General features: G+C 35.1%; 1 protein-coding gene across 6 annotated transcripts in view; it reads right to left on the reverse strand.

Moving 5' to 3' along the window:
• Positions 1 to 15,949, reverse strand: part of PIK3C2G (phosphatidylinositol-4-phosphate 3-kinase catalytic subunit type 2 gamma) — a 270,420-nt gene that overhangs the window by 120,899 nt on the left and 133,572 nt on the right. For all 6 annotated transcript variants that reach the window (XM_015867894.2, XM_085543196.1, XM_085543202.1 and 3 more), the window contains 3 exons: positions 11,880 to 12,011; positions 6,607 to 6,721; positions 4,769 to 4,899 (listed from right to left, as the gene is read on the reverse strand). In XM_015867894.2, coding sequence (XP_015723380.2) covers positions 4,769 to 4,899; positions 6,607 to 6,721; positions 11,880 to 12,011 — 378 coding nt within the window. The remainder of the gene's footprint in view (positions 1 to 4,768; positions 4,900 to 6,606; positions 6,722 to 11,879; positions 12,012 to 15,949) is intronic.

Genomic DNA, 15,949 nt, shown 5'->3' on the forward strand with positions numbered 1-15,949 from the left:
ACAATGATCTGGAGCATTCTTAGTCAAAATAAGGAACTTAGCCCCTCCAAAATTCTCAATATTGCTACAGTTGATGTCACTCAACATCTAGAAGAGAAGTAGTTTCATTGCTGTAGTCATTTTTTGTTTGTTTTAATGTCACAAGAATGTTTATTCCTTTCCTTTAAGAGAATAAGCTCACAAATGTATGCAGAAGAAAAATCTACCCATGATCCAAATTCTGTCATGACTTTTAGTAATCATTTCAAGAAAAATATTTTAGCAGTCATCTTAAGAGACTGCATCAGAATTCACAGCATGCCTATTTTTACAACACATGGATGTTTCTCTCAGTAAAGGAGAAGTCACATAGAAAAAGAGATAAAAGTAGGTCTAACACTTTATTTCCATCTTGTTTTCTTTTGCATTCAGATGGCATTCTGCAGGACAGTTCAGCTGAAGCTCCCCTTTTATATCCCTTTTATATGTCAACTTTAAGCAGAGATCGAAGCTTTCAAACAGCACGATCCAAAACACATGTTTTGTCATTCAAATTAAAGCAGCTAAAGCCTCCACTGAGCTTACAAAATGCATCAAGTTTTCTAAATAACAGATTTCACACTTTGCTGTAGAGACAATTACGTTTTTTCTTTTCATTTTTCTGTAAGAAAACTAGACCAACGTTTTAAAGATTCAGAATGAAATTAAAGGCTGGATTGGACTTTCGTTTGGTAGTAATTTGCTTTTTTTGGAGGGAATTATTACTTTTATTCCTTGGTTGTAACAAAAGTTTGCATACACATACAATAGAACATACGAAATATGTGGTAAGAGTATTTTGCATAAGTTTATCATCTGAAGATTGCTATGCTAATAAGGCTTTTTCTTTGACTTGGGAGTGATATGATCCTAATAAACTCTATGTATTGATAAAAATGCAGTTCTTTAAGTTATTATGTCTAAGTTTCCCACCCTATATGAGCTATATCAAATATATAGCCTTCTGGCCTTCTCAAAACAAAGGAAAATACAGGAGAAAGAAAATCTTATTTAAAACCTGAATAATTCATTAGTTTTCCTTTTGATAATTTCCCCCAGTATCTTTCACTAGATGATGGAAATTGTTTCAGTGGAAACCGGTCTTAATTATCATTTACTGTTGTGGGGAAATGGTAAAAATGAGCTTCTGGGTATTTTTCATTTATTTATTTATTTATTTATTTATTTATTTATTTATTTATTTATTTTTATTGTTCATGTTCAGCCCTAGGACAAAACAAGACAAAATAGCAAAACAGACAAACAAAAACAGAGTCAGGAAAGCAAAGAAAATTGAGATTGCAAACTTTCCTCCCCTGGCTCTGATTCTCACTTGCAGGTTGCTCTCCTATGTACAAATTAGCAAAATCTGTCCAGAGACATTGTGGAATCTCCTTCTCTGGAGATATTCAAGACCCATCTGAGCACCTACCAGAGTAAGGTACCTGTAGGGAACCTGCTTTAGCAGGGGGTTGGACTCAATGGTCCCTAAAGGTCTCTTCCAGCCTCTACAGTTCTGTGATTTCATGAAATGTGCAGATCAGTGCCCTTTTTTAATCATGTTCTGCTATCAACCAGGCTCTAAGAAGTCTTTCTAACCACAATTCACAGCAAAGGCAGTCTACTGATGACTGGTAGGCAAACTATATTCTTACTCATTAAGTGACAAAAAAGGAAAAATGGAAGTGAAAGCAGCGAGAAAATATAGAAAGAAATTACAAATGAAGGAAAGAAAGATGGCAAAAATGACTGTTATCTTCTTGGCTTCAAATCAGTCTCTGATCCTTTCATTGGGAGCCACTGTGGGCAAGCAGGCTATACCACGTTCAAAAAGAAGCCATTATCTCAGATGGTTATGGGGTTTTGTGTTTCAAGCACAATAATCCTAAAAGGCAACAAAGGCTCACATCTCAACTGCCCTCAGAAGTCAGTCAAAGCATCTGGCGTCGACTAATGAACTCACTTAGTTTTCCCTCTCTCATCTGGTTTCATGATGACAGCAAAGATCACAAAGTACCAAATTATGCAGGCTTGTGGGGAGTACAAGTGCCATATGCTAAAGTTCACTTTTTTCAGCCCCACTGATCTTCTCCAGTGACCCATCACTAATCAACATCCATGAGATGCTGGCAACAGGGACCACTGATCTCAGACAACTTCCAGAGACAAAGGTCAGAGAGAGTCAGCTGCTGTGAAGACCATGTGTCTGGACCAGCTACTGTGGAGACCCATGTCTGCATAACATGAAAAGATCCAAATATCAATAACCACAGTATGGTTGTAAACTTGGGGGCTTGTGTGTCTGGGTGTCAGCAGCTGAGGAAAGGACAAAGATCTGGAGCCAGCCAGTCGATGAACTGAGCACAACTAATGGGGTAATTAATATTTTAATGCTATAGACTTAAACATATAGAGATATGAATATGGATATATTCCAATGGCAGAATTTGATCCTGATCAGGCAGAGGAGGAATAGAATCAGGATGTCCATGCTGCCTGTTTTTTTTGGGAGTGCTATGCGTTTCTATATGTGCTGGTAAGGCACTGCTTTCTGTCTGTGTTGATTTGTGTGGCTGGACATCCTCCCATAGTATGTGTGCCTGGCAGGAATATACACTACAAGTCTCTAACGGCTGAACATGGAAACACAAAACCACAGCCAGGCTGCATCCAAGATTGTACTAAATTTGACAGTCTATAATAACAGCCATGTAGTTGTCCAATTCTGGCCACTGTTTCTCCTTTTTCTCCCACAGGGTTTAGTACATTTTCTGTCCACTCACTTGTCTGCTTTCAGAAGAATGACTAGAGGGATCCTGACAGCCTGAGGGTGGTTTCTTGTGTGTTCCATCTACAGATAACCTTTTATTTCAGAATCATTTCTGAAACTTGTAGGCCTGGAGCATCATCATACAGACATTTTGCCCCCAAAAGATTATGTAGATTTACCAACTTTTCTTGAACTATGAAAACAAAGAAGAAAGATAACTTGAGATTTCATGGCAACAGATAGTTTTACAAATTTTAATCAAACCCCATTGTTATTGAGGGAGGTAAAAATAATCCCTCTGATATTGGTACAACAAAAAAATGCCGTCTCCCTAATTTTTCATGGTCAGAAATTGCTCAATAAAGATGAACTTCCTCCATTAAAACCCCCAAATACGCAACCCTTCAACTAGACAATTTATTTGGTAGACAATTTTGTTCATGATATGGGGTAAATGAAAACAATCTGTGAAAAAAGCAAGGACTATCATTCCTCTTCCTCCAAGACTGTTATTGAACTTATTGTAGCCTTAGCAGCAGATATTTGCACCACTGATTTGCAAACTTCCAAGATGGTAGAAGGATTTATATCTCCTGCAAGTACTACAACCTGTAATGAACTTCTTAAATAATTCAACGAGTAATAAAGTATACTGTATGTTACAGCATAATGTTCCATAAGAGCAACTCCTGGAAAGGAATGTGAGTGAAGAAAGCCACAAAGGGTAATGTAAATATGATAAAGCCAGAAAAAGAAGCCATTTGAGAATGACACTATTAGTTCTGTTAGTCATCATAAACGATCATGATCTCATTTGCTTCCTTTAAAATTTAAGACATGTCATCTCAGATAAGGTCATTGGCCTATTTCTCACCCAGTGTTTTGCTCCCAGCAGCAGCAACTAGAGATATAATTTATGCAGAGGATGCCAGCCTGGCCATTTGCAATGGTTTCCTCCCTTCATGCACCCACAGAATACAAAATTGTTGCATTAAGGATGTAATAGGCTCTATGTTTGCTTGGTCCTGTACAATAGCAATTTATGAACATGTTAGCCATGAATCTTTGGATAGCCTTTATGGATCTAATGGCATTGTCTACCTCCACAGTAGCAGAGATTCACCACTGCCTGCTTAAAGGAGTACTCTCTTCAATTTATTGATAGTCGATCTACTTCTGTCACTGAAAATTCCTCGTTTGAATATTCTGTGATTGTATGGTTATTTAAAATAAAAGGAAGAAAGAAAAAAGAAATCAGAATTGAAAAGTTTTTTAAAAAATGTGTCATATCAGACTGAGAGGGAGGTTCTTTAGTTACTGTAAAACTAATGCATCTTTTGACATTTGATTCACATTTTTTAACTGTGATTGGCATAATAACTTTCTATAAGTATTTCTGCTCCTAATTTCACATGGATTATATATAAAATTATATAGTATACAAAGCTAATTTATTATAAAATCTATATATATCTTGGCATATTACCTGATTATATACACTGTAATTTGTTTTTTCTTTATGTACCTTCTGTTTAATGCTGAACTTTGCATATTTCCTTCTTTGTTTAGAAAGAACTTTGTATGCATTTTAACGCTTACATGCTATTTAACCTTTATAGTGTAACATCAATAAAGGATGATTTTCATCAAATCTGAATGTCTGCTTAATAATACTGATGTAGACATATTGCATCACCTGAAGATCTTATCTTTGAATAAAAAATTAATTTCTTCCCTCAGTGACTTGAAAAGTTGTAACAAGAGAAAGGTAAAAACAACAGTTTTCTAAAATAAAAAACACACTACCATCTCCAGGAGCTTATTTAGGCTTTGCTGTGATCTATTCACACATTTGGAAATGTTGTTCATAAATCAATCCTACTAGGCTCCTTCAGAGGAAAATTTTGTGTCTACAGTTTTGGATACAATTGTGATCAATAGATAGATATGAGTCAGCAGGACTAGTTAGGTACAACTTACAGCAAGAGAGAATGTGCCTGTGAAAGTCTTGCAATATGCTTCAGGCACTCTTCAGTTGGCTCTTCAAGATCATCTCTTCTCTCTTCAGGTTCAGGGTTAATGAACTTCAAATCAGTTTCAGGAAATTCAATCTTCATTAAAAAGAAAAAAAAAAAAGAGCGAGAGAGAAGAAAAAAATAAATCTGAACACTTATTAGTGATATGTATTCTGCTACAACAGTTAACAAATGTCATACTAGACTTGTACAGGAAGCGTACAAAATATGAGAGAGAAAAGAGGATGCTTTCTGCATGCAACGTATTACTTACGCTGGTGATAAACCTAGACCACAGAAATCAGTGGCATCTTGGACTTTCCTCAGAAAAAATTCACCCACTCTATTTCACTGTGTCCAGAAGGCTGCAGTTGCTTTTCCTTCTTTCCTCTCTCTTGCTTTTTAATTAGATGGGTCTTAGTTGAAGAGCTTCCCTAGCCCTAGATTTATTTTTCCAAAAATATAGGGATTATTCTGTTGTGCACTTTGCCTGTGTAAGATACAAGAATCAGCTTCCTAATATCAGTTCTTGATGGTCAATTTCTTATACACTGTGAAACAGCTACTATTTTTTTCATTCTTTGCACTTCAATGTGGGCATCAGAAACTAAGGGGAATGTTTTTAAAATGCAGAGAAAGAAAACGTCCCACCAAAATTAAGAAGCTTGTGGTATTTGCTGATCTTAATACAGTCAGCTGAAAATTCAGGTAGCTCCTTAAAATCTATCTTAATTTGCACATCACATTTTGGCTTGCTAACTCACGTCATATTTTTTTATCTATCTATTTTATGTATGTCTATGTATTTAATATGTATTGCTTGTCAAAAGCTAGCAAAGCTATGCCCTAGAAAATGTAAATTCTGTGTTGGCCATTTCAGAAAAGCAGTCTTTTTGGCACCATTTGTGGTCAAATCATGATGCTGTCTCTTACATGAGAATAAGCAATAATGAAAGGGAAGAAATGGGAGACCTTCCTCTCCTGCTTCTTTCAGCACAGACAAATTACAAATGAGCAGTCATTTACTATCTTGACTTCCTTTATTATTAATAGAGAGAGCTATTCTAAGGTACTTTTTTGGAGTGAACTCTTCAGACAAGAAAATCCCGTGTCTATTAAAAACAAGAAATTTTTAGGCCAGCAGCATTTATCCATATTATCTACTTTTATAAGTCATTTGCTAACAGTCATTTCAGCTTTTTAATACAATAAACAATTTGCTTTGCTTTTGAAGTATTCAATTGCCTGTCCAGCTTTGAAAGATGACAAAACAGCCAGGCAGCCTTAATGCATTTTCATTACTGGGAGCACTATTCTGCTTGGAGTTGGTGGATTCTCAGCATGTAGTCACAGAGATAGAGCTTTACTGATCCTTACTGACAATTTACTTGTAGCCACTTCCTTTATAAGTCCTTCATGCTAATTGCAAGTTGTATGTTACACTTATAATGGCATGCAGTTCAATAGTACATGGAACAAAAGTTCAGACTTGAAAAGGCAGCTGCAAGTCAGGTAACAAGTCAGCAATTTTTGTCAAAGTACTTTTGGAACAAAAATTTTATGAATAAAAATTACTCTATGAAAAACTTCTGTAGTCCTCAGAGGTGGTATTTCCTATAAAAATCATATGCTATGCAGCACTATACTTTTCTATCCACAAAGATTAATATGCTCTCTCTAAGCAGCTATAATGGAAATAGGGTTTTCAATTTTTGAGGTCTTGGTGAGCTGTGGGAAAAATGCAATTTCTTGCACTTTGTTGGAAAAAAAACCCACTTCTGCTTGGCTTTTTCATTTTCTTACCTGCAACATTACTGACGTTGGTGCATCAGTACTACAGATGCCTGGGGTAATCATTGCTGCTGGGAGCATGCTGTACAACTTCATGCTAAGCAGCACAGTTCCGTGAATGAGCTGCCTGCAATGGACACAAACAAAAATACTGCCTCATTACTGGATATAATATACTGGGTTTACTGAAATTACATCAGAAAACATGGAACTGGGTAGCTTAAAGGACAAGTGAAAGGAGAACAAACCTTTCATTATTGCGTGGCTAGCACACATATAGCCGAGGTAGTGCTTGTGCATGGATGGCCTCTGTGCCATAATAGTATCCACTGTGGGGATTATGCTGCAAATGAGGTGGGAAAAGTGGAGGCAATGTACACTTATTCTACAGAAAGAAGAAACCTGTGACAACCTACTGCAACCACCAACAACCCTGCTGATGTACAGATGGTGGAGAAAAGGGGGTATGATGTCAGTATCCAAAAAGCTGTAAGGAGTCGAGTGAGATCAATTGTGCTATACCTACTGCATTTGTTTTTTGGACAAAAAAAATATTATGGTTTGAAATCCCTGTTTGAACCCTACATGCACAATAAAGCCTTATCAGAAATAGGCATAAATGTAGTCTGTAGATAAGAAAACCAGAATGGTTCTTGTTCTAGAAAACTTGAATAAAATGAGAAAATTCAGGTATAAATTCTAATCATGACTAACCCACTCAAAAAATTCAGCACCTGAATAAAGGTATAGTATATTGGATATAGCCTCTAATTTGTCTACATCTTAACAGTTAGGATACTTTCATAAATATGATTGTGTTTAACATTTATTCATTTACTGATAATTTTTATTACTGTTATTCCATGGACTGCCCAGCCAATAAAACCATAAGAGAATGGACTAGATTCTCTTCTGTAACTCTAACAGAAACACTCAGCCAGGTAAATGAGTTTTGAGTAAACAGCTTTTATCAGATATGAGAGTATCAGATCCACACGAGAGCTCAGATGGACTTTCTGGTCCCAGAATAATTTTGCAGCATTGCTGGAAAAAAGTACTTTTCTGAATTGAGGAGTGAGATAAATTTTTGCAAAGACATCTAAAGAAGAAACAGAAAATTCCTTGCAAAGTCATTTATTTAAGACAACACTCATTGCAAACCTAACTTAGGACTAATTTTTCTTTTTCACTTCTGAAGCTACTGATGTTGTAAGTGCAAACATTTTGATTTATTGTGAGAACACCACTCAGGAGGATTAAAGACAAAATCGTTTTCCAAAGTTTCTTTTGCAACTGTTTAATTTGTGGAGGAAGGGAGGCAGAAAAAGGAACTCTGATGTAACAAGATAGCACTTGGGGAAAAACAGTTTGTGCTGTGAAGTCTTTCAGTGAGGTAAATGTGGAAGTGATCAAAGGAGGTTCAAAGCTGTTTTTCTGTGATGCTTGCTCAGATGACCTATACTAAATGAAGAACCCTTTGCCCATTCCCTTGTGGACAGGTGTTTACTGCACAATTTGAACTAACTGACACTAGTTAGAGAGAGTAGATGAGAAGTGAATGAACATGACCAAATTATTCTTTTGAGTTCTCTTTTCTGATAATCAATAACATTGTTCTCTGAAACTAAGAATGATTTTAAAGAAGAATTGTAAAATTATGAAAATTCCCAGTTTTTGTCTATGACGGGAGCTAAAATAAACCTCCAATCTTATTTTAGTAGAAGAGAACAGAGATGTAAGGACAGCACAAGTTACTCTATCTTACAAATTCAGTTTGGTGTCCTGAATTCTCATGAGTGGAAGACCTCATTCACCACACCTAGCAAGAGAAAAAATCTGTTGCTTGTTCTATCTGATTTGGAAATATCAGTACAAAATAAATAGTGCTGTTAGAACCAGTGAACTCAGGGCAATGGGCACCATGGGAGACACTAAAACTCTCCTATTTCCCCAGGTAATCGATTCCTGATTTGTTAATTAGCTCGGGATCACTACATTATTCAGCCCAAGAGACAAATGTATTTTTATGACATTAAGGAATGGAAAACTGGCACTCTGGTTTGGAAACATTTTCTCAGCTTCCTTTTTTGTGTGAGAATTCTTGATTAAGATGAATCATAAAGGACCTTACTGACACTGACTTAAAGACTCCAAAGCCAACTACCTGCAAAGGATAAGAAATATGGATGCAGATCACCTAGATGAACAAGGTGGCAGCCATGATCATTATTATTGAGCTCATTCTCAAATAATTGTAAAATTAGAGTGAAGTTACTGTTTAGACCAGATATACCAATAAGAAAGAGGACCAAATACAGTGTAAAAATATTTTCAACACCTCCAACTTTAAGTTTGTACTTCTAAAAATATTTTTCTCATACTTTCTACTTAGTGTTTTCATTAAAGAACTGGAGTGCTAAAATCCCAGAGAATAGCTATAGTTCCCTGATCTTTAAAGGTACTTCAACATGGTCCTGCTCAAAAAGCATGAGAAACTTACTATACTTCTAGAAAAAGATGAAAGGAACTTGTTCAGGTTAAATGTTGGGGAATTATCTCAAAGTGATCACAACGCTTTTTTCCTTCTTTTCTTTTAGCATAATCTACAGACAACTTGAACAGAATTACTTTGTTTTTAACCAGAACAGACTATAATGGAACAAAAATCAAGAACTGTATTTTTTGAATAATTGAAAATTATTTTCCTTCCCCAGTGCTTATCAAAAATAAAGAAACATTTAAAAAGCACTTCAATATAAAAGAACCACTCTGTGTTTCTATCTTTTCTGGTCTTGAGAAGAATGACTCTATGACAAACTGGGACAAGGATTTGAAGAAGGATGTTTGATGACCAAGGCAAATATCTCAGCTACCAGCTTCTTCAAAGAGCATTTTTCTGTCCATTCCCTTATAAATCCTAGACTTGAGTACCTGTTAAGATATATTCAAAAACATAAATTAATCTCTACAAAAAGTACTTGTTTGAGGAAATGGTATTTTCCAAGTCAGAAATATTTTGTTAGAGATTTCCTGATTAGATGCATTTAATCTTTTTATATGCATTTACAGAATTTGTTCATTTAGAGGTCCTAATACCATAACCTTCGCAATAATACAAGATACACTTGACACAATAGCATGGCACTACAGGTGCAAACATTTTCTTGTTCAGAAATTTTCATGTTCAGAAGTATTTCACTGAAATGAATAAAAATCTTTTTATTTTGAATTGCATTTCAAGCATGAGGGGAACAAAGTCTACTTAATTAATAGCATTAATTATTAAGAATCATCTGATAATTTTAATCTTGCAGGTCTCTAAGTCATTAACCTTGAGAGCTAGTTTACAAAAAATACTCAAAAGCAAAAGCAGGCTGAATTTCAAGTTTCACATTTCAGAAGTTTCAGTACTCTATTTTTAAATCGGTCTATCAATTCAAGTAATGTTGAATGGAGTTATGGTTGGCTAAAAGGAAAAATTACTTAGGCTTCTTTATGTTAATAATTGCTATAATTGTAAGTGACACAGCTAACTGATTGAACAAGCTATTCCTAAATTATTCCAACCCAACAACTCAACTTTCATTTCTGCTTTGAAGGGGTCATTTCAGCAATGATCTGTACAATTATGCAGCAGATTAAAAGAAAGTAACCCTGTATCCCCTTCATTGTGCTGATTGTGTGTACTTTGAAACAATTAAGCCATTTTCCAGTGAGTTTTGAAACTGCCTGGGTGACTTGGAGATCAATCTAATGAAAATCAATATGCTTCCTCTGAAGGTATGCATTACAAAATACATAATACAGTGAGATGGGGACTTTCAAATATAATTTATTTGGAACTTAAGTGCTGAAAAGTGGTAAAAAAAAAATAATAGTAATAATGCCAGTTAAGTTACCAAGCTTAGTGTTCCATTTATGTGTGTACTAAGGACACATTAGCTTGCTGGGGCTAAGGGAATATTAGCACTTTATCTTCAGGTACTTTTTCAGCTAAGATAGTATCCTCTACCTTTTCACTTTAAGCATCAGAATAGTGGAGAGACGCAAAATAAATTCAGTGCATATTTTGTTTAAAAATGCACACACAATTGTAGTGAGTGATGTGCTTTTCTTCCAGGTAGCCTAATGAAAGGCCAAGAAAAAACACTGAATAAAATGTCTTAAAATAAAAATAATCCTTGGAGAAAATATTTAATTCATAGAAAGAATCATATAAAAAGCCTTCCTTCAAGCTAAGAATTCTAATTATTCAGTTATAGAAGAATGATCTCCTTACTTTAATACAGCAATCTTGATTTTTTTATTTTTTTTTTTTCTCCTGGAAATATGAAAGAAAAGAAAACAAACCTCTAGCCAAGTCCAACTTACTGTCTTCTGTTTTAAGCTTCTTGGTCTAGAAGTTCAATAGAAGTCAAGGTCTTTCATAACATAGTAAATGCCAAAACACAATCAATAGTGGTTTTTTGTTTGTTTTTGCTTTTAATGGCAACTGCCATAATATGTGAAAGTAGATAAAGATATCTCAAGATGAGGAGAGAACTATAGCTTAGAGACAAATGCTTATGTAGAAGCTTGTAGGGCTTAAACATATTCATCTATTGCTCAACTTAGGCAGCTGTGCTTTTAGTTAGTCTGCTGTTGTGTATCTTACTTTATGACATGCAGGGCTGAGGAGTCTAAAAAAATTACTTATCATTGTAATAGATCTAAACTCAGATGTCTCAACGCATCCAAATAAAAACCAAGTATCATCATAATGGACTGATCTAAACTTGGATTTCTCAGTGCTACTAAAATATATTTATGGTAAGGCAGAAAATGTATCTTAGATGACTGTTTATGCATCACCAAAGAGACACTCAAGCCTACAAGCATCTTTAAATCACAGTGTGTTATGTGTAGAATGAAGAGGGTAAAAAAGAAAAGAAAGCTGCTTAAATTATCAGTAGATGAAAAGGGGATCACTGTAGCCATTACTACCTGTCTGACTCTGAGCAGAATGAGTGGCAGTGAGAAGGGAAAACTGAAAAATACCCATGCAATTGTAAACAGGAAGATGTGCTGCAAAAGCTACAAAATAGATTTCAGTAAGGCCTTTCAGCAGGCCAAAGGAATTTTACTGTATTAAAGTTACACAAGCCAGGTTCAAAAAAAAGGTATTGAAAAGAAGAAAAGCTTGGGAGTGGAGCTCTTAGAGGCACATCAAGAGCAGTTTACTGTGACAGCCAGGTTCTGAAATCAGTGTTTCTTTTTCATGAACTATCATATGAAAGTGAACTTACTCTTTTTGATACAATGGGCAACATGTCCAGGCAAGCACCTCTGTAGTTTTAGAAGCACTGTTTAGTCCAAGTAGTTTTATTGTCAGCATTGTTTCCCTTGGGAGAGCCTTTATCCGTAGAGGAAAGTTGATTCTAAAATAAAATAAAGGAAAAAGAAGAAGAAATTTAGCATTGTTACAACAAGTAACATCTTTTCAAATTTTCTTCTGTCTTCCTCAACACTTGCATCAAAATATAAATTACAGGAGCGCAGCTCTGAAGGAAAATGAAACTGATAGACCCCTTCAATATACCAGCCACACACTTACAAGTATTGCCAGCCACTAACTTGCATGATGGTACTTAAGAAGTATAGATTCCTAGTTTAGTTAAAATCTTGCTTTAGTATCATTTTGTCAATGGAGAGATATTTCAGCACTAGCAATCCCTAAGAGTGAATTTTAAACAAATGATTAATTTGCTGGCGTGCATCTTCACAAGTAAGCATTACTACTTCGAACTATCACTTGTTTTGTGAATAGAGCATTATAAACACTCTCCTTTATGTGTACTTCTGTGGAGTGGCATTTCTCAGGCACAATTTAAAAGCAGATTTTTTTTGTATAAAAAAAGATTAATTCATATTTTTTAGAGAGAAAATACCAGTACATGAGTATACTTCTCAACTTTGTATTAATCACTAACATATTTGATTGGTCATTCAATGTGTATGTAGATTATATGACCAATTTACAAGCATAACTCTACGAGCAACTCTAATAAACTAGATACTTCCATGCTATATGGTAAAATCACATATGATATTAATCAGACATGCAAAATTTTACTTCAGTTTTCCTGGAATGTCTGTGGTAGATGGTTATTCAGTTCAAAACTTAAACTTCTCAAGCATTAAATGAGATTGTTTATTTATTTATTTGTTTATTTATTTTTGGTTTAAAAAAATCAATATAAGGAGCTAAGCGCTAAAGGAATTATTTTTCTGCTGACAGCAAAAGTGTCAAGAAAAGAAAATGCCCGTATAAACTTGAATTAAAACAAAACAGAATAACAATGGATGCTTCATTCATATTGTGGCCTTCCAGTTCATGAAAGGTGCATATAAACAGGAAGGGGAAAGACTGTTTACGAGAGTGAATACTGATAGGACAAGGGGAAATGGTTTTAAACTGAGACAGGGGAAGTTTAGGTTAGATATTCAGAAGTATTTTTTCACACAGAGGGTGGTGATGCACTTGAACAGGTTGCCTAGAGGGATTGTGGATGCTCCATCCCTGGAGGCATTCAAGGCCAGGATGGATGTGTCAAGGTTCCAGATGAATCTAGAACATTTTTGAAATTAGCCTAATTTCCATATGCCTATCTGGGTAAAAAAGCAAGACAGCAATTTTGCATCCTTTATAATTAACACAAATAGGTTTGAGAAGCAATTCACAATTGTCCCACATTTCACACATCTATATTTATAGCTTTCAATTCTGCTTCCCATTTCATGACCCCTTATTCACTCATAATTATTTAGATTCATCTACTGGAAAACTGATCTGCTCTATGTTTCATGGATATCTTGTTCTGCTTTCTTTTTATTTACAGGACAAGTCTGCTCATGTTTCATAAAATGATTCCACAAAGAGTTACACTTAGCTTCATAGCATCATTCATATTTTTCATGGAAAGAAAAAGAAAAGCCACACATTTTCTAATGCAGAAATTTGTTAGCACTGTTTGTGAATGTGAAGAAATGAAATAAACCTCATAATATCCTTTTCCTTGCAGAAAGAAAACACTTGTCAGAGATTTCCTGTGACACAAAATATACCACTAGCAGATGTACGTATATGAAGAAAAGAACCTGGAGTTTTAAGTAAGAGTTAGGCATCCCAAGACTTAAACCAGGCCAAAAATTTTCCTTCAGTGATATATGATATACAGAGAAAGGGAATATTTATACTGGATTTAATGCATATCTAAGCTTCCCCAGTTGGTATTATAATTTCTGACTGCATGAGGCTGAGACAAAGAGGAAAGAGGAAACGGAAAGGTGGGCAGAAACAAGACACCTTGTGGGTGACTGACTTCGGGAGTAGTTGAGAAGAACAAAGAAGCTACTAACTGAGAAAGTGCTGTTTACGGATGTTAAATAATGTTATACAGCTGGTTTCAAAGGCTATGGCCCTAACATCATAACAGCACACAACACTGAAAAGCTCTGAGGCAACCAGGGCTTTGCCCAAGGAGAGTATAAACTATACATACAAGCCAAACATAATATGGGAAAAATGAAAACCAAAGCCAAGAAAGTATCTGAGTTGATGAATGGTAGGCTTAATGTTAATTCCATATTTTATGTCTGTAAGTTTAATATAAATTATGGAAGATGGAAAAAGAGAGGAGGTGGTAGAATGAAGATGTGAAGAGCAGCCAACAAAGGCAAAAAGGAAGGCAATTTTGGAGAGGCTTCACGCATTTAAAAATGAAGCTGATGTGAAAATAAAAGGGGAAATTTGGGACTGCTCATTATGCAATAGACTATCAGTCTATTCAAATTTTGCACCAAAGCGATACAAATTTTTCAAACACACAATCCTCAAAAAAGACAAAACAAGACAAAAAACCAAAAATGCTATGTAAGGGAACCTGCTTAGGAATCAAGTAATTTCAGTCTGAGGATATTCTATGAAGTTTTGGAAGTGATTAAGGACTTCACCAGAAGATCATATTTAAACACAAAAACCTACCAGGTTCAAACATCAATGAGATAAAACAGTGTAAAACACAAACTAAATAAAATCAGCAAACATAGCAATTTTTTTTTTTTAATTTTTTTTTTCTCTCTCTGTTTTGTTAAAATGATCTTCCTGGGCTCCCATTCATCAAAGCACCACTCTCCATTTTTTTTGCCTCATTCAGGCAAAATTAGTTTTGAATTAGGTAGATTTATTTTTTGTCCTGATTGATCTCTAATTTTACAGTGAATAGTTCCTAGTGTAATGGAAGCTCTTCCTGATGACCTACCATCTGCATTTTCCTCTCAGTTGGAAAATGCATATGGGTTCCAATAAAAGTAGCACTTTACAGCTCAGTAAAAAAAATCTAGCAAAAAAGAAATCTTGTCTTCTCTTAAATTTTGATGTGAATATATTCCCTTCTCTTTCAGAAAGTGAATTTACAACTAAAATAAAACCAAGAGTAAACACAGATGGGTGACAGTTTTAGTGATGCAGACTTCCTACAATAATAAATTGGGGCCACTTCATGACATATAAGAACAACTGTGGTAATACTTATTTCATTAAAATACACTATTTTTAATCCATCCCAGCCTGCATCTTACAAAAAGTGCTAATGAGTGTTTTTATGCATGTATTATTGTATGACAGACAAACCAGCCCGTTCTTGAGTATGTTTTAAACTTCTGCTAGTTGGGCACACAACACCTTCAATAAGAATACAATGACACATTTACTGTTACTTTTCTCTGTAGATTTCAGAAAACCAAATACAATGATTATTTTGTCAAGTTTGGTGCCGTTTGTTCCTTCTTCATTAGAGTAATATCAGCACCAAAAACAAAAAGCAAAACTCTTAACAACAGAATTTTCCATTCCTAGTATACTTTGACAACTATTTCATATTTAAAAACTAAAAACAGATGGAAAAAAAACAACCCAATTCCTTCTTATATATCATCATACTGAAAAGACCTGGCATCACTATCCTGATTAATATTCAGAAACAATACCAAAATCATACTGTGTTAAGTACAATTCAGTAAAGCAGTCAGCACCTTTCTTTATGTGAAAACATTTGATTTTCCTGTGAAGGGCTATGTTAGATTCAGAGTAAGAATTGGTGCTTTATAAGCACCTGTTTACAAATAAAATCTACCATGCCAAGCAGGAATATTCTAGTGAACTCAAAGACAGGAGGGAAGGCTGTGCCTTCGGTGGGGAATTCCCATGTTGCCACTCCACAGACTCCAACTTTGAATGCAGCTTATAGCTCATACATCTCGTCACTGATACCAGTGTATCAGTGTATATCAGTATTCACGCAATTCAACTGTCACC

Source organism: Coturnix japonica, chromosome 1, assembly GCF_054131305.1.
Source record: "Coturnix japonica strain WE chromosome 1, WE-NBRP24, whole genome shotgun sequence".
NCBI classification, from domain to species: Eukaryota; Metazoa; Chordata; class Aves; order Galliformes; family Phasianidae; genus Coturnix; species Coturnix japonica.